The 25,099-nt window shown below is 33.5% G+C and overlaps 1 protein-coding gene across 1 annotated transcript in view; it reads left to right on the top strand.

Annotated features, from left to right (window-relative positions):
- RYR3 (ryanodine receptor 3) overlaps positions 1 to 25,099 on the top strand; it is a 199,670-nt gene that overhangs the window by 147,227 nt on the left and 27,344 nt on the right. The window contains exons 68-86 of the mRNA XM_071558067.1: positions 1,885 to 1,972; positions 2,063 to 2,155; positions 9,723 to 9,893; positions 10,343 to 10,402; positions 11,522 to 11,653; positions 12,359 to 12,471; positions 16,382 to 16,478; positions 18,044 to 18,153; positions 18,976 to 19,027; positions 19,741 to 19,791; positions 20,069 to 20,168; positions 20,414 to 20,493; positions 20,820 to 20,896; positions 22,532 to 22,605; positions 22,846 to 22,863; positions 23,359 to 23,439; positions 23,822 to 23,910; positions 24,287 to 24,415; positions 24,798 to 24,902. Of these exons, the coding sequence (XP_071414168.1) occupies positions 1,885 to 1,972; positions 2,063 to 2,155; positions 9,723 to 9,893; positions 10,343 to 10,402; positions 11,522 to 11,653; positions 12,359 to 12,471; positions 16,382 to 16,478; positions 18,044 to 18,153; positions 18,976 to 19,027; positions 19,741 to 19,791; positions 20,069 to 20,168; positions 20,414 to 20,493; positions 20,820 to 20,896; positions 22,532 to 22,605; positions 22,846 to 22,863; positions 23,359 to 23,439; positions 23,822 to 23,910; positions 24,287 to 24,415; positions 24,798 to 24,902 (1,720 nt within the window). The remainder of the gene's footprint in view (positions 1 to 1,884; positions 1,973 to 2,062; positions 2,156 to 9,722; positions 9,894 to 10,342; positions 10,403 to 11,521; positions 11,654 to 12,358; positions 12,472 to 16,381; positions 16,479 to 18,043; positions 18,154 to 18,975; positions 19,028 to 19,740; positions 19,792 to 20,068; positions 20,169 to 20,413; positions 20,494 to 20,819; positions 20,897 to 22,531; positions 22,606 to 22,845; positions 22,864 to 23,358; positions 23,440 to 23,821; positions 23,911 to 24,286; positions 24,416 to 24,797; positions 24,903 to 25,099) is intronic.

Consider the following 25,099-nt stretch of genomic DNA (forward strand, 5'->3'; position numbering starts at 1 on the left):
AATCAGGAAGAACACAATTCATTTAACATTATGCTGAGAATCAGATTCTGAGTAAGTTAGGAGTCTTAACTTAAAGAATGCTGTACCTGGAATTCACATCTTTAGCCCACATCCATTTGGTTTATTTGATTGATCTGTAACTGCACTAATAGCACTGAGAACCCTTAACTGTTAATGAAGGGGCAAAAAACTATTTAGCCTCCATTGAACAATTCTCTCAGTAGATAATACCACACAGATGTTAATGTTTTGTGTGATTTTTTTTGTGTTTATTGGTTTCTTTTTAAGATGCAAAAGTATTTACAATGTAAAAGTATTTGGACAACATTGTACCAGAAGCTTTTTCCTCAGCCATTTACTGAAAGATTATTCTGTGCTTTCCTTGTGCTTTCCCTTTTCTTTCTTCCAGACATTGATCCCTCAACAGAGCATCTGAAGTATTTATAGTATCTCAGCATCTACAGTATCTTATCCTATTCTCAACCACATAGTTCTATACACAGTCATTGTCTACTTTTTCTTCTTTTGGCATTAGTACTGATGCCTTGAGAGACCCCAAAAACAGGACTCTGAGCCAAGTTAGTGTGGGATAAGATAAAAAGGTAGATTCTTTAATGTCTAGGCTTAGGGCTTTCAGGAATACATGATGCTGCACCTTTTGAACATTGATTTCCATGGTTTTTAAAATATTGTCCACCCAATCCCCAGTTCACACATCTCGGTCCAGCCCCGTCCTGCCCCTGGTCACACCTCTTCAGGATTTGAGTCAGGGGTACAGTGGGACCTCTTCTTCATCATCTTTCTCAGCACATGTAGGGCTCTTGGAGGTTTTTCAGTGTTCTTTCTTGGAGGTCCCTCTGCCCCTGTTTAGGTCTCTTTCTGCAGGTCTTCTGCCTTGAAGAGAAGTCTAAACAGCTAAAAGAATTTGAGCTACTGATATGGGATAGGGGTTAGCATGTAAAAACATTGAACTTAATACTAACACATTAAAGTCTGCATTTTTACTTCAATTATAATTACTTCTAAAATCTATAAAAATGAAAAAAATCAACCCCCCCTATGGCATCAGTACATATTGGGTTGGTTTAGAAGCATTTTCATTGTATGCATAATCCTTTGGGCTGTGAACAAATTTAAGTTTCCTTTTTCTAGATGAAGTCAAGGTTTTGCGATGTCAGACCTTGTTGGAAAGGAAACAGTTCAAATCCTTTAAAAACAGAGATTTATCTGGGCTTTGGAGAAATCTAACTAGAAAGATAAAGTTAATGAGCATAAGTTGGAACATAGTAATTATTTCCGTGTCTGCTGTCAGATGCCCACTTTACCTATGGTCATACCAATACAATTTAATTTAGAGACATTTAAGAGGGCTGCATCTGTTAGTTCATTTGCACAAGTTTTCCAAGTATTCTTATGCAGATAGGCCCAGACTGAAGTTGTATTATTTTCTGGATTACAAAAATAAACCAGTTGAAGAATCTTACAATTCTACCCACTCATTCATTTCCCTGTAGTCTTCCTCCTCTCCTAATGACAGTGTTCTCTTTTGGATCAACACAAAGTTTTGATAACACAGTTTTATTAGGAAGAACAAAAATAGAATAGCTAGGTCTGTTTTTAGTCTGGTTCACAGAACAGGCACAAAGACACGCGTTGGCACTATGGGCAGCGGGAGCAGGCAAAAATAAGTAGCAAAGAATTAGGAGTTTTGCTGGAATTGAGTTAGACTGCCATGAGAAACTGCCTCTCTAAGCACAGTCATGACAATTTAAAGAGATTTTCATTAAAATTCAGGATTAACTATACAAATGTTACCTGATATATCTCTAAGAGATTATTATATTTAAGTCTTATTTTGAATTTCCCCTTTTTTTTCATAATTAGAGCAAATTGGCTAAAGAAACCAGATGTGGATTCTGATGAACTCTTTCGAATGGTTGCTGAAGTTTTCATCCTGTGGTGTAAATCACATGTAAGATAAGATCTACACTTTTTCTTTCATTTAATTTTATCTTTAACAGGCAAATGAGCTAAACTTCTGGTGATTTCTTTTTGTCTTTAGAATTTCAAAAGAGAAGAACAAAATTTTGTTATTCAGAATGAAATCAACAATTTGGCATTTTTAACAGGAGACACCAAGAGCAAGATGTCTAAAGTAAGTTAATAAAAATGTTTGGATCAAGTAAATCTTCACCATGTGCTTACTGTGTTGTAAGAAGGCTCTAAAATCTACTCAGATTGCAACTGCAAGAAAAATAGTTTTGCTTCTTGATGGGAGATGTGACAACTGCTATGCAAAATATAGCCTATGTACCTTAGAGTTACTTAAGTATTTGCTAATACTCAAATGCACAAGATTAAAATAAAAGTCTTTATTTGAAAAATTGCACATATAAGAGAATATGGTTTGTATTATAAAATATGGATGGTTGATCTTTCAGAAAAAAAAAGAAAAGGTAGATTATTTTATAAAAGCAAGCGGAAAAAAACACTGGTTGCCTCATGACTTTTGTGTGAATGTCAATCCATTTTGTTCTATTAATTTTGATGAAGGGCTACTGTCTTTGCATATACCTCTTTATTTATACCTGTAGTGTGCCACATGTACACCATTTTTCTTGTTTCTTGTTAATTAACAAAATAATTTCTTTTTTGCTACTTTTCAATATGACAAGATGCTGATACAATGACTTGAAAGTACATTTGCTACTTGTATAACAGACAAAATTCACGTTGTCAAGGGAAAAAAATGCTGCTTTGACATTAGCTGAGGGAATTGCCTTACTCAGCTAAAGCTAGATGAAGCCTAATTCCAAATTAGTGTAGGTAAGTGTAGCAAAGGAACCTTTCTTTTATTCATATTTATAACATACTTGGAGTAATCCTATTTTGAAAGTGTACCAGGGAAGTAACATTTAAAGGTCTGTATTTCACTGTATTTTGATTGCCTGTAACTAAGCTGCTGTAAGTCCAAATTTAGGCAATAGAGAGGCAGATAAAATGTGCCTTTATATTTCTTAATTCTGTTTAAAAATCTTGGCTTTGACATTTTTTTTTCTATGAATTATTTTTAAGTTTTGACACCTGGCTAAGCCAAACCCTGATACTGGAAATTTTACAAGTAAAAATAGCAGATTATCTGTTTGTCATTAGCATGTGACTGGCACTGAAAAACAAGTCTATAGAGAGAATTCCATATTCAGAGACAAGAAATTTTTTGATGTGTTTTCTTGCTTTCAAGATGCAGCGTATCAAAATTGTTTGGTGGAATTTAACTGTGTGTATCATTCTCATGAGCAAGATAAGTAGTAGACACAGCAAGGCTTTTTGAGGAGAAGTTGCACAATAACCGAGTGTAAAAGCTCTGTATTTTTATCATATGGCAATGACTGCACACACATTTAATATGCGTACTTCAACATTTATTTGTTAGAGTATGCCAAAGAATTAGGCCAATTAGATGTCCTTCAAGAAAACATGTTAGATCAGATTCAGGTGATTCATATATATTTAATATAAATTGTGTATCACTGCGGTATCAGTACAGGATAATATGATGTAAACTGTTAGTGTCATAATTTTGTCAGTCTAAAATGGCAGGAATGCAAACCAAATCTCTGCAAAATAAGGAATAGGTAGGCCTCATACTGCTTTGATTTTGATAAAATCACAGGAATGTAACAACAAGAATATAGATTATCCAAATTTTCATTTTGAAATCATATTTTCAAATGCCTGTTGTGTATATTTAAGTATACAGATATACTTTGTATGAATACTTGTATGAATATATTTTTACACAGCAGATGTAGATGCATATGTAAATGTGGTTTTCTTCCTATGGGTATACAGTACAGATTGATTCTGGGGGTTTTATATGCATATAATTTTTTGTAATCATACAATGTCAACTTACGGCATTCAAGGACACTGTGCATGGTTATTACTAATAAAGGAAGAAATGAGTACTGTATTGTTCATGACTGAATATTTTATTTATATGGTGCCATAAGTGCAGGCATGATTGCAGCACAGCTGATAATTTAGATAGACATTTGTTTCATAATGACTTAAATGCCGTGATGAAATATATGATGTTTCTTTTAGAAGTGTTGTGTTCGTTTTCTATATGGTTTCTAAGCAGGAAATTGCTAATGTTTCATAATATAAAATGTTAGTGCTCTAAACCCAGCTCATTTGTTAAAGGATAGATTTACATCTGATTTTGTTAAGTTTTTTAAGACTGCATTGGTTTAAATAAGAAATTCTCTAGGTAACTGAATTTCAGGGTTTCTTAAAAGGTTTGATATCTATATCCTCAGACAATGATCAGTAGAGGACATTATTTTAGGGTACATTATTTATATTGTTTATTGCTTTAATATTAACATTCAGCTCAAAAAGCAGTATGCTAACAGAATAATTAGCACTTTCCTGTCTCTCACTAGTTCCTCTTTATTCACATTATTTCCAGTGTAAACAATCATATCCAGTATTTATCAGGCATGAGAATGTATAGAGAACTGTGAATATGGACATTAGCTATGGACAGCTGGCCCAAGACAGAACAGCTTGGGGTCTCATAAAGAGTAATGCCCCATGCTTATCTGAGATTGCTTTAGGTGACACAGACAGTATTTTTCCTAAGATACAGAAGACTGTGATTCTATCAGAGTGTAAGGTGCAATATATCATATACAGAAGATTCTATATCTTTACATGCCTTATGAAAAAAGAAAAGCAGAGGATGTAGGAGTAGCATCACATTATTTATTGGTAGCTAATAGCAGTGGTAACAAATGATTCATAATTACAATCAACAAATTGATTACCCATTGTATTTTGATTATACAATGTTAATTTGCTAATAGCTTTTCAAATAAATGTATTAACAGCTGAGAAAGTGTTTTAATTTTTCTTTTCTAAAAATATGGCAGCAGATTGCTCGGAGGGGAATGGTAAGTTAGAGAACTTTCAGTCTGAGAGAGACTGATAACTTAGATTACATTGAAATAACAGATTTGTGATAAAAGTTTTGAAATGGAGTAGGTAAACACATTCAACTCCATTAATCTGTTATTTTTTTACCCCTTCATATGTTTCCTGATAAAATAACATTTTGGTTAAGAGGCAATGATATCCCATTGAGTTTTTCAGTATAAATGACTAAACTTATACATTCACATGTAGATAATAACAGTGGAATATATATGTGGGCATTTTTTGTGTAAGTTTTGGAATATAAATGAATATGTGTCTGGTTATATACCCTCAGTTGCCAAACACTTGCATATTCTACTGAAGTTTTATTTGATTGGTCATTATTAATTTTGAATAACCTTTGGATAAACCTATTATACTATTATTTTAGAAGTTCAAGGCAGTCATAAAATCCAAGTTTGTATTATGAAACAACACTGTGGTTTGTGCCCATTTGTGATATGTAATATATATTCTTTGCAGATTTACAATAGTTTGAGGATTTAATATTAGTATTTTCTGCAAGAGTTTTAGATGTCTTCTTTGAGACTATTTCAGCTGCATAGAAAGTATTTACTTTGGATATACTGAGGTAAAGCATGAGTGGATTACTTTTATGGTCATCTCCAATAAATTAAATATACTTGACATCTTTTTACTTACCTTCAGTGTATATCTGTCAAGCCATGTCCATGGATCATCTACATATTCATGCAATTAAAATTTTAAACTAAAATTTGCTATATGTCTGAGTAAGGTATTCAAGATTCCAAGACTCTTAAGATTCTAACACCTAATTTGATGATTAGTCTTTCATTTTGCTTGATTTGTAGCTGGGTTTTTATACTATGTGATATAAATACAGTAGGCTGAAAAAAAATTAATAATAGCTTGACTTCAACATTTTGAGGCTTATTCAAGTATCACAAGAAAACAAAGTTAACTATTAGGGCTATGACAGAAGTGGGGGCGTGTGTGTCCTTATAGATTTTTTCTGGTTGTTTAAACACAACAGCTTTCTATAGTGTTTTCCTATACCTGGTCAAGGATTCTTTTGAGTAATAGTTTATTTTATTTTACCATAACTAAGTGGTTTTGTTGTTATTTTCATAAGATTGCCTGACACAATGATAATATAGTGTTGACTATGGAATGCATCTTTATTTAACTGTATTTATGATAATAATATAATAAAGAATGGGAGAAATCTCTGTACATATTGAAGTTACAGCTGAGTTGATAATACTGTTCTCAAAATGGGTACTATTAAAAAATACAAGATAAAGTTTCTCTCAGCCAGTCTTCAAAATGATAATGAGTTATGTGATGGGAAAATACACCTATAAATGAAGCCCTACACCTTCCCACCGATGCTTTGATTTCTAAACTTGATTTTTCTCAAATACATTTTGACGGGGAAAGGAGAGACAACTATTTTGGTGCAAATATAAATATTTTTCATTATTGGACTATCCAGACACCTTCCTTTATTTAACAAAACTGGGAAAAGATGCAATAATTAATCTATGATATCCTTCTTACTAGTTGTACTTCCTTATATGCTCAAGCAACAGTTGGTAGTGTGTGGTAGAACAGTGACAGAAATTCAGAAGTTCAGTCATTTAATCCGAATTAAGCTGATTTCACTATAGTCTCACTTGGTTATGTGTTTACAGTCTATTGTTTTAGCTACAAACTTATATTGTTACTGTCCTGATAAAGCTGACTAAGTTTATTACTAACTTGTAAAATTATCATCTTTTCATCTCTTTTACTTATGTTTTTTTTTCCCCTTTATTTTTCTTTCACACAGGCCATGCAAGTAAAGGTACAGGTCAAAATGCATGATGTGTCTTTGTTTTAGATTTAGAGATGATCAGGCTCCAAGCACTTCTTTCCATTGATCATAGCAGTGGCGTCACAAAGTGAAGGTCTAGTTTCCACTACTATAAATTTTGTCCAATTTAAAGTGGCAGCTTTGACCAGAGCAGCTGAAATTCCCTTTGGCACTCCTGCATGTTTTTTAATATGAAAATAATAATGTTACCTTTTGTAACTATTTTAGACGTACATTCTGCCTCTGCTGTCTTTCTGCATTCTATTTTTTTGCTAATATATTGAAGTAGGCATTGTAAAAGCAATGTCTAAGTAGAGTCATCAGAAAGATGTATTTGGCTTATGATATTCAAGAAGAATATACAGTAGAAATGTGCTATAACCTGTACCCTGTCTGTAGAAGAACAGAAGTTTCATTAAAATCAGTAAGTAAGATATAGAGTTCAAATCTTACCTTCTTCCAAAAGTAAAATGATCTCTGCTCAAGTTTTGAGGTGTGGCAAAGCTTTTGAAGAATCCTTGTTTCTTTTCTGTTTAATGTATTTGAGGCTTTCTCCTCCTCCAGTGAACTGTAGGTCACCTTCCTTTGCATCATTCATATTATTTTTAATACGGTTTTCTAATATAGATGAGTAATTTTTGATCTACGATTGATTGATGAAGCAGAATGAACAGCAAAATGGAGCAGAAACTCTTTTTCCCTTCACCCTGTGAGCTGAGCAGCACACATGATGCTGCGAAGAGCTTTTAATCAATTAAACTGAAGACATAAGTTAAAAAATGAGAAATTCCATTAAACTAATAACCTAATTTCACACTTTGCTATTGTAAAACTTCTCCAGCTATATAGAAGACAAATTAATCAATGCTCTCACGATAATCTTAGAGACCTGAAGGTTTAAAGACAGATGGCAGTACTAAAAATATTAATTCCATCGTCTTACCAGTTTTAGCTGAAGGGGTTTTTTAGTGTAAATAAAGTTTAGTGTAAATTTCCTCTTTTTCTGTATTTTTTTAGCTATCATTAATCTACTGAAAAATCTGTAATTCTTTTTCTGTATATATTTTTTTAAGAAATATCCATGTGTGTGTTTAAATCCTCAGGCAAGTAGGACCATTATGTACAGTTAGGCAACCAAATTAGGTCTTTATTCCTGTTGAAGTCCTTTTATAACAGTTAATTATTTAGGCAAAATACATTTAATTTAATGCTCTTTACATATATAATGAAGGTATTTTGTTTACTCATATAGATGCCTATTAGAACTGAAAGAGATATAATTTTGGTGTCATTTAAGTTTTTATCTGTGACTCTATTTATACATATATCAGCTGTAGATGTGAATTCACAAACAGCAGAATTTTTGGCAAAGGCAGAATGAATCCTCTTTTCATGTTTCAAAAATGTTCAAGTTTTAAGGATTCCATAAGATGCAGAAACCAGTATCTCTCCTTCTTTTCCCCTTTTTTTTTTATACATGTACTACCTATTTTGTTATTCCTTATTTAAGAGAAATGGTGACGCCACTGGAATACAGCGATACATTGTGGGATTTGTTTGTCTGCTGTCAATGTAAAGTATAAATAATGTCATTGTTACAGTCATTGCATCACTGCTATTTCTAAGGCACTTCGAAAAGCAAAGCTTTGAGGCAAAGTGCTCTCTTGCAATTGCTGGTTCCCTAAGAAAGGAAGCCCCATCCATTGCGTGCTCCCTAGACCTGCCAAATGCTTAACACCAGCTGTGCCCATAGAGTTTCACCATCCAGAAGACAGAATTTGCCAAATTTATCCCTGAGTGGAATATATATGGCTGCCTTTTCTTCTTCCAGTGATTACTGTAATAACAGTGAAGCAGTAATTGGGAAATAATGAATTGCAATGGATTCTGCTGTATCCTTATGTGGAACTACACAATAAATACGTTATAAGAATAGTTATCACTAAAATTAATTGACAGAAGGAAAAGGATATGGAGGGTTAAATGCAAACATTTGCTATTTTGTAGTGTTGTATAAACCTGCAGGCCTAGTCCTGAAATCTTATTTTAGGCAAAACTCCCCTGGAGGGTAGCAGGAGTTTAATCTAGGTACAGAATTCAGAACTGGGCTATTTTATGTTGTTGTTGTTTATTATGTGTTCATGAAATATATGGGTCTGTTTGAAAGATTTCAGTTCTCTGTCTCATAAATGAAAAGTTGAGTGTGAAATACTGTTGTACAGTGTCTGTTGTAAGAAGATAGGACAGATGTTATTCTGTTGTGCTGTTTACTTATGTCTCTTTTGTTTTCCTATTAGTGATGATCTCCAAAGATGCAAAAGTTTTAACTTTCCATCCCAAATCTACTAATATTAGCCAAAGCCAAAGGCCAGTGCTTTTCCCAGAGGCACTAATTCACTGGCATTTTATTGCATTGAATCAAACCCTTTTAAATACTACTATTTTTCAGATGAGAAAAATCAGGCAATATTCATTCATTCAGACCCTGGATAACTATCTTTACATAAATTTCTTAAAACAATATAAACAATCTGAATTTGTCTCTTTAAAGTCAGAGAACTAATAGTGTCCCCTGAGACTGACGCAGCTTTTAATTTTGGAGTTGTTTCTGATTTGAGAGGTAAGATGCAGAAAATATAGTTTGAGCCACATGTATGAGTGCACACAAAAGTCTGTTACTCCTATTAACACATTATTGTTATTTGCATTGGTGCATTTCTTTACATTTCCCGATCAAGACTATATGCCCTTCCTCTAATGCAGCATTTTTAATTAATTGTACTACATCGGGAACATAATTTTCCTGGACCATTAGGGGAAGAAAGTGTTGGAGAAATGTGTGATCAGAGAATCACAGTAATTTACTTCTTATTTTTTTTCTTCTTCTTCTTCTTTTTAATGGTAGTCTGGAGGACAAGATCAGGAGAGGAAGAAATCAAAACGCAGAGGGGATTTGTACTCCATACAAACATCCTTAATCGTGGCAGCACTTAAAAAGATGCTTCCTATTGGTTTGAATATGTGTACTCCTGGAGATCAAGAGCTCATCTCTTTGGCTAAGACTAGATACAGCCATGTAAGTGTGTACTTTGTAATAGTTTTTAATGCAAAATAACCAGAACTTCCTAAACAGAATTTTGAAGCATAGATATCTAAGCAATCAATATTATTAAATATATCTATGTACTGTAAGCATTTATAGCTGCTAATTATTGTGCTTTCATAAAAAAGTATATATACAGCTGCCATAGTTTCCCTTATTTCCCATTTCTATACAATATGGAGTTTTACATATGCATATTCATTTAGACCAAATACTGAAATAGCATTAGTTAGCTTTAATTAAGTTCAAACTTTAATCCTTGTTTTGTGGTTAAAGAAAGCCTTTGATCATTCTGATAACTTACGTACCTTGAATACTGAAGAGGTTATGTTTCAATATTAAAATAAAAGCTGTTATATGTCATAAAATTTTTTATTAAATGAACAATAACCTGAATTGAAAATACTCTTACCTTTCTACAGAGGGACACAGATGAGGAAGTCAAAGAACATTTACGTAACAACTTACATTTGCAGGAAAAGGTAATATAAAAAACTGTCTTAAAGATGCTGATGTGTACTTTTAAAAGACAGAAGGCACAATTGTTTTGATAATTGTGATACATTAGAACATGTAATCTGAAGAGCTATTAGAAAAATTGCCATTTTAACATTATTCTTCATGAGTTTTTCATTGCAATAAATGGCTCATTTGTAGCTTTGGTTGGTATATTCAAGGTTCAGGAAGTTCTGTAGAATAGGACAAGTGTAAAAACTGGGGTATTGATAGTCTTAAAGTTATATTTGCTTTCAAGCATCTTGATCCTAGAAGAAAATTGAACTGTAGTAGTTCAGCTTTTTTTCTTGAATTTAGCTTTCACTAACGATCAAATAGTATTTCTAAAAATATATACATTTTAAAGTGACTATAATTGAAGAAGAAAATAAGAAAAGCTTGTGTCATCTTAGCACTTCTGGTTTTTACAAGCCCATTTATATTCCTACAATTTATATGCCGAATACACTGTCAAAAGTAATAGCAATAATAAGTCCTCATCATTCTGTAAATAATAAATAATTTACATAGTTGCCTACAGTCTTTGAGCACAACAGCAGTAACTCATTTATCTGTCATGGAGTAGGACTATCTGGTTGCTAAAAATTTGTGCTTACAGAAATTTAAAATGGACACAATAAGTAATTTAATGTGCTTTTCTATTGCCGTCTTCTAAGGAAAAAGAACCCCCAAACCTTTGGCTGTAACTCTTCACCTACTGAATTCCATCTGTCTTTTCTGGACTCCAAAAAACCATATTTACACTCTTGATACTGTCGTCCTGCAAGGAGTTAAACTCAATCCCAGTACTAAATGAGCTTCCTTATTTTTAATGCAGTTAATCAGAGATACAAGAATCCCAGAGTGCTTTATTTAGTTTCATGAAATAAAAATTCAGGACCTTGCTGAAGAGTTGAGTTCCATAGCCCAGCAGTCTCGAATCCAATGCCATTTGTTGGTGCAGCTGGCAGATGTTAACTTGGTCTGAACGGGGACAGAGTGGGAGTATCTATAACATTCTTTATTATACCATGACAATAATAGCGATGTTGGTCAAATTAGTGCCCTCATTCAGCAGCTTACCTATGAAATATGTTGGGTTTTAGTCTGATGATCCAGCTGTGAAATGGCAGTTAAATCTGTACAAAGACATATTGAAGAGTGATGGACCTACTGACCCTGAGAGAAATGTGGAACGCGTGCAGAGGATATCAGCTGCTCTGTATCATCTGGAACAGGTAAAAACCTAAATGTCCAGACTGTGTTTGTTTTAAAATAACTTGAGATTTTCCCTTGCAGAGATTACTTCAGCTTCAGTGAATCTTATCATTAAAGTGTCCAAATAAAACCTCGGGCTTTGCACATGCTTGGGTGCAGGTACGCATGCATATCCAGATCTGTATATATGCAAAGTGCCTCCATTTAGCTGCAGGGAAAACTAAGGATGTATTTGCCTCTGCAAAACTTTGTGAACTGTTGCAAGAAGTACAGTACACAAATCATCTCCATGCAGTAGCTGAAAACCCTGTAATTTTGTGGAGATGTTTGCTTGTGCACTTAGTTTTAGTATACCAGCTTTAGCTTGTCTCCTATTTCTGCACCTGAGGATGCTGTAGCAATTGTTGAATTGGTTGCCTGTTCATTCAAATGATACTAATTAAATGCATGAAGACCTTTGTACTCTTCCTACATAAAGTTAATCCATTTCATTCACAAGTGATATAGCACAGAAGTTCATTCACATGAACAATTGAATATGAATTGTTAGAAACAGAGAAAATAACAATTTTGGTTATTTAATAAGTAAAACCTCAAACCTCCCTTTTTTCAGATGATGTAGAGGATTTGTAACATTTTCCACTTTGCTAACTAGCTAACCACTGGCTTTTTGGATGAAAGTTAGAATGTTTCCATTTTATGTACTGGAAGATATTTTCCCATAGGTTGAACAACCACTGAGATCAAAAAAAGCTGTTTGGCACAAACTCCTGTCAAAACAACGCAAAAGGGCTGTTGTTGCGTGTTTCAGAATGGCACCATTATACAACCTGCCAAGGTAAATGGCTTAAAGATTGATTTTTTTCGTAGCTTTTTTTTACATTGTTTACTGAGTTCAAATACTACTTGTGTGTTTACCTACATGTTTGTTGATTGTTAGGTCTATGTAATTTTAAGAGATATGAGTTAGTTAGTTATCAGCTAATTCCTCACAGTAGCAAAATACTCATCTAATGACAAATAACCAGAGGGGGAAAGATCATAGGAATTACACTGTTTTAAAACCAAAATGCTTTGTTTTTGTCAGCTGTTATAGTGTATAGTCCAACAAGTCATCTGTGAGAATTATTAAGATGTTACCATTTCTGCCCATTTTTTGCTTCTGATTGTATACTCTTTATTCTCCCATGTTTGTATTCTTCTTTCTTTCTTTTTTTTTTTTTTTTATTTTGTATGCCTCTTTCTCTCCTGTTGCATGAACACTTCATGCTCTGTAGCTTGTCTGGAGCAATCTTAAGCTAGTACATCAGAATGGTGTATGAATTAAAATCAATATTGGGGCAGAGAAGTTCAGAATATTTTGGGCTTGTGTGTTGCTCTGCTTCTTATTCCAATTGAAATGTATATACCACAAAATCCAAGACAAAATATGTTCTGTGCCTGCATCCACCTACTGCTTGAAGCAGAATATTAAAATCATGTGGCACAGGGGTAATTTCCTTTATTCTGTTTCTTCTCAAAAAACCTGCTTTTTATTCAGGTACAGGTTAAGCACAACTTTAATTAGGTTTACTTCTTCCTTTCTGCACTTTTTCACCTTTCATGTCTAATATTTTTATTCAAAGGTTTGTGGCAAAGTATTTAACTGAAGAGTTGCACGGCATTTTAAAATGCCTTTATTAAAGTCAATTTACATGTTTGATGTTAAGGTCAACAGCTAAAGGTCCTTAGCAAGAGGTCTGTAGCTGTGCCACCATCATACTGGAGGAATATTAGGTTTGCAGGACACAAAGAAAAAGCCAGAAATCCCATAAAAACATTCCTCATTCCTTTACAAAAAGTAGTAATTCTGGACTTAGAGTTGTCACACTGCCACCAGGCAGTCTTTAAAAAACCAGAGAATTGAAAGGTTTAAGTACAGCATAACAAACAAGCAAGTATCAAACCTTTCATCTTCAAGAACTATGCTTGGAAAAATAAGAGGAAGTGGTATGAAGAGCTGCCATTTCAGTACAACCTTTTTGTGAGCATGTTTCTTTACATTATAGATTTATAAATTCTTAAAATGTTTAGAATATATATATATGACCACCAAAATGATAAAATGCAGCATCCCTATTTTTGCCTTAAAATCCCTGCTCTTTTATTTATGATTTTTGAGGTTGATGGAACACTTGCCAAGGGGAAATGTGGGTTATGAATCTTTATTTGTAAATTTCCATAAAATATGGAGTAATAATCAAAATGGAACCGGTAACATTATCTGTAATTTTCATTAAAAACTTTTCTGTGTTAAAAACTTTTCTCAACCTTTTTCTTTTCAAACTTTGTGGTAGATCTTGTGTTGCAGTTTACTCCTAATTTGAATATGAATCTGATGCAAATCTGACCAGCTTTTTCATTTTTGTTAATTAATTGTACTGTCTGCACTTCAAAACAGGCAACAGTAAAAAAATACTTTTAGAATCCTAAGGTCATAGAATGATTTGGATTGGAATGGACCTTTAAAGATCATCTAGTCCAACTCTGCTGCAATGAGCAAGGACTTCTAGTTCTGTTCCTCAACTGATAGGGGCAGAACAAAGTTTTAAAATATATTAGTTTACAGACACTGATTTTTTTTTTCTAGCTAAATCACAGGATTCTGTCAGGAAAATAAAACTGTCACACTATTATGCACCTACAGCGATCTCCATTATCTAAATTGATAGTGTTGTTAAGACATGTCTGAACCCTAGAGAGGTTATTTCAAGTGGGACGTGATTAGTTCTAGGAGCTATTTAAATCTCTTTGAACCAGACTTTAAAATGCAGCTCTCTGTTTTGTCTGTTTCCTTATTTAGTTGCAGTTGTGTATTGGGAGTGTTAGTTCTAATTTTGATACTAGAATCAATTAATTTAAAGGGCAGTAAGCAAACATTATGGTGATACCCTTTCATTTACCTAGAAAAGATTAATATCTTCAGTAAATAATGAGCTTGCTCTTTTGAAAATTTTCTGGATATTTACTTGGCTTTCAATTAATTTAATTTTAATCTCATAATTTAATTTAATTTTCTGCGAAATACATTCTTATATGTATCAGGTTTTAGGAGTTTGAATAAGTTATTTCAGAAATGGAATTGTCAACTGACATGCAGGTGTTTGTTAAATCACAAAAATATTAATTTAAATTCTATCATAAGTATTCCAATAACTCCCTTTTATGAAAAGTGCCTTAGCTACAAAAGCCATAGTTGTATTTTAAACTATTTCTATTTTTCAAATAATTAAATTAGGAAATACTAATTCTTCATGTTCCATGTTTAATGAATGTACATGGCTTTGGAAAAGTGTCTTACGTGATAAATGTTTTCTCTGAGATGTGTCTATGTTTGATATTTTAAGGAAATTAATTTGAAAAAAATTGTCTAATTGTCTGTCATCTGTATATGCACATAGATACAGCGAAGTTGTACATGGCAATTTTTCATACACAGTTTACAAATACATTCTTTCTGACTACTTTATTGAATTTAACTTGTGCCTTTCTTCAATGAAAACCTATATGCTTTTCTTCAGACACAAAATTAGCAATTTCTTCCTGAGCACCTTTCAACGTGTTTGGCTGGAAAAAGTACATGAAAAAACTCAGTATGACAGGCTTATACTCAAGTTAACGGTAATGTAACTTGTGGGGAGCCTCTTGCTTATGTGCACACTTCTTCCTTCCCAGCCATGATTTGATATTATCATGAAAACATGAATTTGTACAATTTTCACAGGGGATTCTGATTGGTCAGTTTTTGAAATTGGACACTAAAATGGCACCAGTGTCAGCAAGGGAGACTAAAAGGTTGGCTCAGTAGCTATTCCATTATAAAATAATGATTCATGTGCACAGTGTACTTAAACATTATTAAATAGTGTATATACAGCCCATTTTTACAGCTTTTTTATGGTTGCACAGAATAAAAAAAAAATAAAAAGGCTGTATGGAATAGCCTTTCTAACCTCTTGTAGTGCAGCCCCCAAAAGTTTTCCTTAAATGTATTGTAAAGATGGAATGGTTTGGGTATTATTTTGTGTAGCCTTATTGCCATGAGCTGTATTTTCTTTGGGAAGTTAAATTAATGAATACTGTATAGTAGTCATTAATATGGCTAAGAGTTTTCTAAAATTGGTCATTTTTTAGAGCAGGTTTGTGTATTTCTAGTGCAGCTTCTTTGAGGATATACTGATAGTGCCCCAATTTGGAACTGAAGACTAGAAGCTGAGGTTAGGCTTCCCTGTGTGGAAGAAGGCAATGGTTGCCTGCAGATAACGTGCTGGAAGGCTCTTGATAATTATTTTGGTATTGGTTGCCAACTTCTGCTGTCTTCATGTTCTGAATCTAGTAAATCAGATTTACACCTTGTAGGTGTAAATTCCACTCACTCATTCTCAGTCTGTTCCAGTGTGTGTTTTTCTCATGCTTGCATTAAGGTTCCAGTCCTGCGGTTTCACGTATAACGTACTTTAGCATTCTCAAAATAAGAATAGGTTCCAAAATAAGAAGTAATGTATACATATGTGTATAAAAAATAGTAAGAATGTTTGTAAGTACCTGCAGCTTTGTCACTGAATGTTAGTTATGGTTTGCATTCTGTTTCACTGACCAATCAGAGGATCAGAATTGTACAAATATGTATCCTTACTAATCATTAACCATCTGAGCTGTTATACTCTGTTCCGTTACCCCTCTTGATCTCCCTTTCACAACCCCCCCAGGCACCGTTCTATTAACCTCTTCCTCAATGGCTATCAGAACTATTGGATAGAAACAGAGGAATATGCATTTGAGGAGAAACTAGTTCAGGATTTGGCTGTAAGTACTGACATACCAGGGCTTATTTTCCAGTGCCCACTTTAGTGTGTATTTTATGTATCTATTATAAACTATATTTCATTTTTGTGTACTGTATGCATCTGCATAAACTTATACTAATCCTTATGCTTCAGGGCATAAGGTCAGTTTCTGCTGTGATCAAAAAGATATTTGCCCTATGATGCGCACTGAAGTGCATTAAGGTGATTTATGCCTTCAGACAAACTATGTGATACTCACTTGTGAAGACAAATAGATTAGATGAACTGTGAGACTATTTTTGTCATTATGGTAATTCCTATGTTCCTATGTTGTATTTACTGGTTTTCTTTTGAAGCTTGACACTATTGATCCTTTTGCCTTTTTATTTTTTTTATGCATAATATTTAATTTAAACACTTTCAGCTTTGGTACAAATTAATTTTGCTGTTTTCTTATTGATGCATCATAAGGAGAAGAAAATATATGCAGCCATATTCAGCAAAAATTTAGTTTACCTGTGTACTTGATAAAAATAATTGGTAAACTTCAGGATTTTGTTCATAAATATTTATTCAGAAAGCCTACTGCTTTTTGTCTTCCCTCTGTGTAGCTAGCTTGTCTAAAATACCTCTCCAAGGGGCCTATTTCCACAGCATCTAAACACCATCAAAGTTAATATACAGCTTCATGGATCATGTGCAGATGTATTGGGAGGTGCTCCAGTGTTAGCAAAACCAGTCATGTTGTGCTTTATAAAGACCCCTTATGCCTAATATCAGAATGGTTTGGGTCGGAAGGGACCTAGTTTCAACCCCTGTGGCCGCAGGTATAGACATTCTTCACATACTCTGGGCAGTTACATGGTCAGCCTTTGACTTTGCTGCTTCTCGATAAAGAAAAGAATGAAGCCATTAATCAAAGCAGTGACTACAATTCTTTCATATTTACTAGAGAAGTAAATTGAACTTCTGTAAATACAACTATTACTATAATGACAATAATTCTGCAATAATTACAAATGCTACATAGGAGCGATAACTCAAGTAAGGTTAAGGTAATACACTGATCTTTGGCCAGTGCTGACTATGCTACATTTCTAATTGCCAAAAAGTGTTTGAATTTTGAAAAAATGAGCAGTCCTTACATTAATTGAATCAAGGTTACCTAGAAACTATGTATGAAAATATTGTGGCAAATACTAGTCTGAATAGGATGTATCTGATGATATTTTTAAAAATAATTCCAGTAATTCTCCTGCTAAACAATTAAGCTGTGTCTTTCAGTTCTGGTCCACTGGAAACAAAGTTTCTGCTGAATAAGGCTTCCCTAAGAGTTTCACTGTCTCATTCTCAATACCTCGCAAATGAGAAACTTCTAGAATAACTTTAAATATGAATAAAAATTAGATACTCTAACTCCTTCTGAGTCATACAGGCAAATAATGTTGCTGTAAACTGATGGAATAAGATTACTACTGGCAGTCAATATATATTGGACAGTATAATTATCCTTTCCTAAGCTTAATTACTCAATTTTTTTCTTACTTATGGAGCTTAACTTGTAAATTCTAAATCTTGAGACAGACATCTCCAAAAAAAGATGAAGAGGAAGAAGAAGAGACTGAGAAAAATCATCCCGATCCACTTCATCAGATTATCCTCTACTTCAGTCGCAGTGCTCTCACAGAGAGAAGGTAAAGGAGATGTGCTGGAAAGCACATTGAGTAAAAGCACACAGTAATTGAATTTCTAGTTACATTACAGAAGTGATTTAAAACAACTGTAGCTCATTATTGTGCATGGTGAATACTTTTTTCCCTTTCAGTTTCATTCATTTTCATGCATTTAAAGTCAGTGTAACCTTTACACTCGGGTAAGTATGGACTAATTTTGGTGTCTTAAAATCTTGGTCAATACCCAGTACAGAAATAACCAAGCATGACTTCTCCTAGAAACATAAAGTCTATGGGAACTGCTGGTTCAATCTGAATACCCTCCCCTGATCTCTTCTGGTAATAGATGTGTGTTCCTTTTGCTGGCATTCATCATATTTTACTCAGCATGGCAGAAAAGGTTTGTTGATGATAATCTGGCAATCTCATTGAAAGTTTGTTTTGACTTTAGATTGTTGATTAAAATATGTATTTTGTGTGAATACTCCAGTGCTTCACGTACTTTTTTCTGTATGACTGCCATAATCTTGCCATCTGACAGTTGACATTCTTCTAAATTATATCTTCATATTATTTTTCTGCACCTAAAATAGCCAATGATTCTTACTTATCCAATATGAATAAGTTGAATGTTCAAATATTCCTCTAAATTGCTCATTTAAAAATTTAGGGGCCTGGACTTAGGTAAGAAAATAAATTTATAATACAATTTTCAAGTGTAATAGCTTTTCAAGTAGATGTGTATCTACTTTAATGAAAAAGGAATTTAACTATTAGTAGGCATATGACATCTTTACGTTCCTATATCATAAAATAATTTAAAACATTTTTTATTCTTCATAGTAAACTAGAAGATGATCCTTTATATATTGCCTATTCTGCGATGATGGCAAAAGTGAGTATACCATTTCAAACTGCATCCCTCATTGCACTCAGGTACTCCCCATTAATTTTAGATAATTCATAAAAATTTTCTTTCTGTTTCTTACATGGACTGCGTAAAACTAGTAATTTCTGTTTTTTTAATGGAGCTAATGCTGTTCAGAGTTATATATATATATATATATATATATATATATATATATATATATATATAAAATGAGAAATTTCCTACATTAAAACAATGATATAAAATTCCAGTAGAGGCAGTCCTGTTGATATCACTTGGCACTTTTTGTACATGATTAACTCATGACCAGTCTCAACATGTTAGTTATCTTTATTCTTTGGGTAATTATTTTGGAGTTAATATTTGAAGTCTGTCAAAAAGAAGTTTTTGCAACATGGAGATTACAGCTGACTCATATGATGACAGTTTGACTGTGAATGCAAATATTATAAAGATATGGCACAGGCAGACATAGTCTGCAGTTACAGGGTGTGTATGCAGTTGGATGAATACCTGAAGTATTCATTCATTAGGGAATATCAGCTTCTTAGTGTGGATGAGCACAAAGATTTACAATTACAAGATTTTTAAATCTTAATACCTTCAATTATTGCTTGAAAAAAATTATTTGGCCACTTTTGTAGAAATACTATAGTAAAAATAGACATTATGTTTCATAATAAGCAAGATCTTGTGATTTCTGTTTTTAACATAAAAAGAGCTGTCAAGAAGAAGAAGAGGAAGAAGAAGAAAAAGAAAAGACATTTGAGGTGAGAGGTTAAATAACATTTCTTGCTCATCTAATGTGCAAGTATTTCAAATATATCCACTAGAATATATGCAAGAATAACATAACGCAGTCTGTGTTGAGCTGGTTTACTATGTTATTCATTATAGAAGAGAGATGGTTTGTTCTGAAGTTTTGGAGTCACACAACCCATGGATTATGAAGGCTAAGAGTCCAACAACTTCAGATTTCTCATCTTCCTATTTTTCCTGGGTCAGATCCAGTCTGTATTCTGTTCTCATTTTTGTTTCCAAACACAGGAGAAAGAAATGGAAAAGCAGAGGACTCTATATCAGCAAGCTCGCTTACATGATCGTGGAGCTGCTGAGATGGTCCTTCAGATGATCAGTGCAAGCAAAGGTAATTTTCTGTGATGTATTTCAAGTATACATGATGTACATGTCATAGGTTTTAATAATGTTATGCACATATTTATAGTGTGTTACGTCATTATACCTGTAATAAATCATATACAACTTCTATATGATATATAATGAGGCAAAATAAATGTCAGTTACAGCTGTACTAGGTAAATTTCCAGACTTTTTTTCTGGTTGAATAGTTCATAATTGCAAGCTTTACTGTCTGTATCCTTGTTTTGACAGGTCACACAGGGCCCATGGTTGTCGAAACACTAAAACTTGGTATTGCTATTCTAAATGGTGGAAACACCATAGTTCAACAGGTAATGCTTTTCTAACTACTGAGAGTCTTGCTGGCATAAAAGAGGCAAGTTATTTAGAGAATTTTAGTGTCCTGGTTTTTATTTTAATGCCCTTAAGTCAAACAGTGAAGAAATATCAGTGTATTTTTGGTGTCATAACAATTATATTATTGCTCACCAGTGATTTGCATTTCAAGGAATTAATTCAGAAAGTTGTTCGGTCATGTAATTTTAATATTACTAATTATAATGGTATTTATTATTAATTTAGTTGATTAATAATTAACTGATAATTATTATTTTTCATTTAATGTCAATATTATATATCCCACTGTCCCCAAATATAGAAAATGCTGGACTACCTGAAGGAGAAAAGGGATGCTGGATTTTTTCAAAGTCTCTCTGGCTTGATGCAGTCCTGCAGGTAAAAGCATTAATTGTGTTTTTACAGATTCAGTTTTATTTATGCTGGTGGCTTATTGCTCAGAGCAGGTGGATGTGTTAGATTTGAATTATGGGAGTCACAGGTCACAGAACTCTTGAAGGAAAGTTTTGTGAATCACAGGAAGAGTCTTTCAATCTTTTAGTGTACTTTTCCAAAGGAGAAAATAAAGCAAAAGACTGTGCTTGCCTTTGAAGGTTTGGTTTGAAGAGGCAGAAAAGTAGAATGTGTGGCTCCTTTACTGATCCTAGATCCCTCAAGTGTTTTGTCTAGTTAGTTATAAGGATGGAGAAAAGCCATCCATGAGGGAGAGACAGGCCAGTGGAGCTTTACTAAGCTTTTTGTTTCTGCACATCTCTGGTGAGTTGCATAATCTGTCTCTTCATCTGAATCCTCTGCATACGCATCAGATTGGTTAGAGATGGCACGTGGCCAGTGAGACTGCAGTAGTCCATTCCCTTGATAAACCAGAAGTTCTAATTGGTTAAGGTAAAGACTCCCATGCAGAAGGAGAAAAACTGTTAGTGTTTCTGATTACTTCCACAGCAGAAAACCTCCTTTTGTCAGCCTTTTAAAACACCAGAAGGGTTCTGCAGGAGTAGACTGGGAATTAGCAGTGGATCAGCTGTATGAAGACAGGATAAAATGTGGAAGAAATGGTGATCTGCAGTGCAGAAATTATTGTTAAATAGTTGCAGCCTAATTAAATAACATCTGTCTTGTAATTTTTTCATTTATGTAGAATACTTTAGTAGGGCCTTGCTCAAAAAGAGGCCCTGCTGTCAGGTTACTACCAATTGTGTATATCTATCACTCAAGACTTCATTAAAAGAGGTTTTGATAAAATGACTTGAACAGTGATAAGAAAATGAAAATGATGCTTTAAAAAATGGTTAAGGTTTTAATAATGTGACTACACAGAATATGTGGCTGCATTGCTATTTAATTGAATTAAAAATTAGATAATCATAAAATTATATTCAGACTGTTTGAATGAAAGTATTCTGTCTGGGTAGAAAGTATTCTGCTATTCCACATGGTGAGTTATGCTAAGTTAGCAAAACAAAATTCAGGTATCAGTGTCTTTTGACCATGGAAAATATAGAATCTCTCATTACATTTCTGTTTTCTTATTATGGAATCAGAAGTTGCACACTTTCTTCTCAATAACATGATAATGCATAACAATATAATAGAAATAATAGTGACAACTTAGTGGAAAACAGTGTGAGTGAGAAATAACTGCAGTAATGTCCTTGGATACAGGTTTAAGTCAATATAAAGAGTAATTTTCAGGTTTCTTTTCCAATCCTTATTCATACATGAAACCATGCGTGACATTACAGGGAGCAAAGCTGGCTCAGTAGTGAGACCTGACCTGAGACTCACTTGTCAGGAATGGACACTGGACGCTTAGTTTCACCCAAATCTCTTTTATTTAATGAGTGTTAAATAAAATATGAGGCAATGCATGTCACAGTGGGTCAAGATTAGTTGTTGAAAGCCTCCAGAGATTTTGTAGAAGGAAACAATTTTCCATCATGTACTAAGTGCTTTTTCCTCTTTGTGCTGGTTTGTTGTTTTGTTGTTTGTTTCTTTGTTTTTCCCAAATTTAAGTGTTCTTGACTTGAATGCATTTGAGAGACAGAATAAAGCAGAAGGCCTGGGAATGGTTACTGAAGAAGGAACTCGTAAGTAGAATGAAATTGATTCCAGTAGTGCTTCAAACGTTATTTTGGCTCCCTTCTTTAACTCGAACTGTTGCTTACTGTAGCTCAAGGTTTCTGTTGTTAAACTTACTATAAATAACTCTAGGCTTTGACTTCTGAATATGCTTTATTTTACAATATCTTTAGCAATAATTTTAAGAAAAATATTGTAATTGCCAATATTCTTATCTTGTATTCTTGTTATTTTTCTTTGATCCACAGTCATCGTTCGTGAGCGTGGTATGTTTGGGTTTACAGTTTTCGATACTCTTGTTGCAAAAATGTGTTGCAAATACAGAGAGAAATCTCTCATTGCATCTTCTCAGATATCTTTAGGTCTAGCTTTGTGGTCTGCAGCAGGTTGTGTGTTCAGCTTGGATAAAGATTTTGATGCTTTAATTAAAGAAGTGTCACTCATATTTAAGGCATGATTTTAGTTATGACTAACAATTAACTTATTAGATATATATATCTTGTTGCTTTCTTTTTTTTTTTCAATTAGTGTTGGTTTTTTAACCATGGATGCATTGAAGTGCTAAATACTTTGGCTCTGCTTTTTCTGTCTCAGTTTTTCTTTTTATTATTATCAGTCTATTTCTTTTAAATTGCTTTAACGCTTTTATAATACTGGTTTCTTATTAAAATTCCAGTTTTAGAGGTTACTGTAAGATTATGTGTTCTGCATAATTAATCACAACAATTGTCACATAATCCTTGTATTTATATATTTTAAAGGTGAAAAAGTCTTGCAGCATGATGAATTTACTCGAGATCTATTTAGATTTTTGCAACTGCTCTGTGAAGGGCATAACAATGGTAAGTGAACTGAATTTTGGGGAAAATGTGTGGGGAGTCTGTTCTTAAACAGAGTTAAATGGAACCAATTCTAATGAGTTATTTTTTCCTCTCAGTTTTTTGAGGGGAAAGAGGCATGATCACCATTTTAATTGCAGAGTTCAACTTGATTTTTTAAATCTTAATTTAATTTCAGTTTTTGGTATATTACTAGTAAAGCCTATTCTAAATCATGTGGATAACAACTCTTCAATTATATTTACATTGTGTTCTACTGTAGTTCAATTTTCACCCGTGAGCATCTGTACCCAACAAAGCACTTAAAAAGCATGAATTCTGCATGAAAATAACCTTGTATTTTTTTCCTTTATATTAATCAAGAAGAAATCACTTCTTATTTCAGATTTTCAAAATTACTTACGTACTCAGATGGGCAACACCACAACAGTGAATATTATCATTAGTACAGTTGACTACCTCTTGCGTCTTCAGGTGAGAAAAAAACCAGAGAACGATGGAATATTAAATATTTGCCTTTCATTCACTTTTGTGAATTTACATTTTACTGGACTTGAATGTGAAAATTCTTTCTAAAGAGATATCCAAAATAAAGAATTCTGATTTATTTCATATGTTCTTTCTTTGAAAACAGAAGACCTTCCAGAATTCTGTGTGAAACCAGATGCTTGTTAATTGGTTTCATTGTTCACTTCCAAAGAGAGTGCAAAATATTACTGTAATGAGAAACAGATTGCCCCAGATACACTAAATTTCACCTGAATTTCTGATTCAACTTTTGGCGATACAAGTGCAGACAGTAAATACTGTATACTAAATTCAAAACTAGAAAATATGTTGTTTTTCTTAGGAATCCATCAGTGACTTCTATTGGTACTATTCAGGAAAGGATGTCATCGATGAATCAGGACAACGTAACTTTTCTAAAGCTTTGGCTGTCACCAAACAAATATTCAATTCCCTTACAGAATATATCCAGGTAAACAGAATGTTTTTCTCAAGGTACAAACAGAGCAGTTCTGTGATTACATGGCATGATCATGTTCTGTCCTAAATTTGTAAATCCTTTGGTTTTGTTTTTATAAACTTTGATAAAGTTACACGAATCACTGGGCCGGTGTAAAGTAAAAACTAAAACATATGAATGGCTACATATTTTACATGATACACTCTAGCATCTCAGCACTAGATACCAAAGACATCGTGGAAAACTTTCTTGTGTAGCTCCACACAAACCTGAAATGTCTTGGGGAATGGGAGGGGAGGGGGCCAGGTTGAGAGGAGGAGACATCTTAGAAAGCAAATGGTTTTATTTGTTCTAATTTACATAAATAAAATTACACTTTCCTTAATTTCTTTAGGGCCCTTGCATAGGTAACCAACAGAGTCTGGCTCACAGTAGGCTGTGGGATGCAGTTGTCGGCTTTCTTCATGTCTTTGCCAATATGCAAATGAAACTTTCACAGGTATTTTCAGTAGTTAAGTAATTCTTCTTTGCATATGTTTGTAGCTTAGTCAAGTGAATGTTGGAAGTTGCAAAGCAGTTAATGTGCTCATACTCACTGGTTATGGATGTACAGATCCAAGACAAACTCCGGACTAACAGCTTCATATCACTCCTTTTAGCATTGTCACTGGGCACTCACCTTTGGTAATATCAGAC

Source organism: Pithys albifrons, chromosome 6 (genome assembly GCF_047495875.1).
Source record: "Pithys albifrons albifrons isolate INPA30051 chromosome 6, PitAlb_v1, whole genome shotgun sequence".
NCBI lineage: Eukaryota > Metazoa > Chordata > Aves > Passeriformes > Thamnophilidae > Pithys > Pithys albifrons.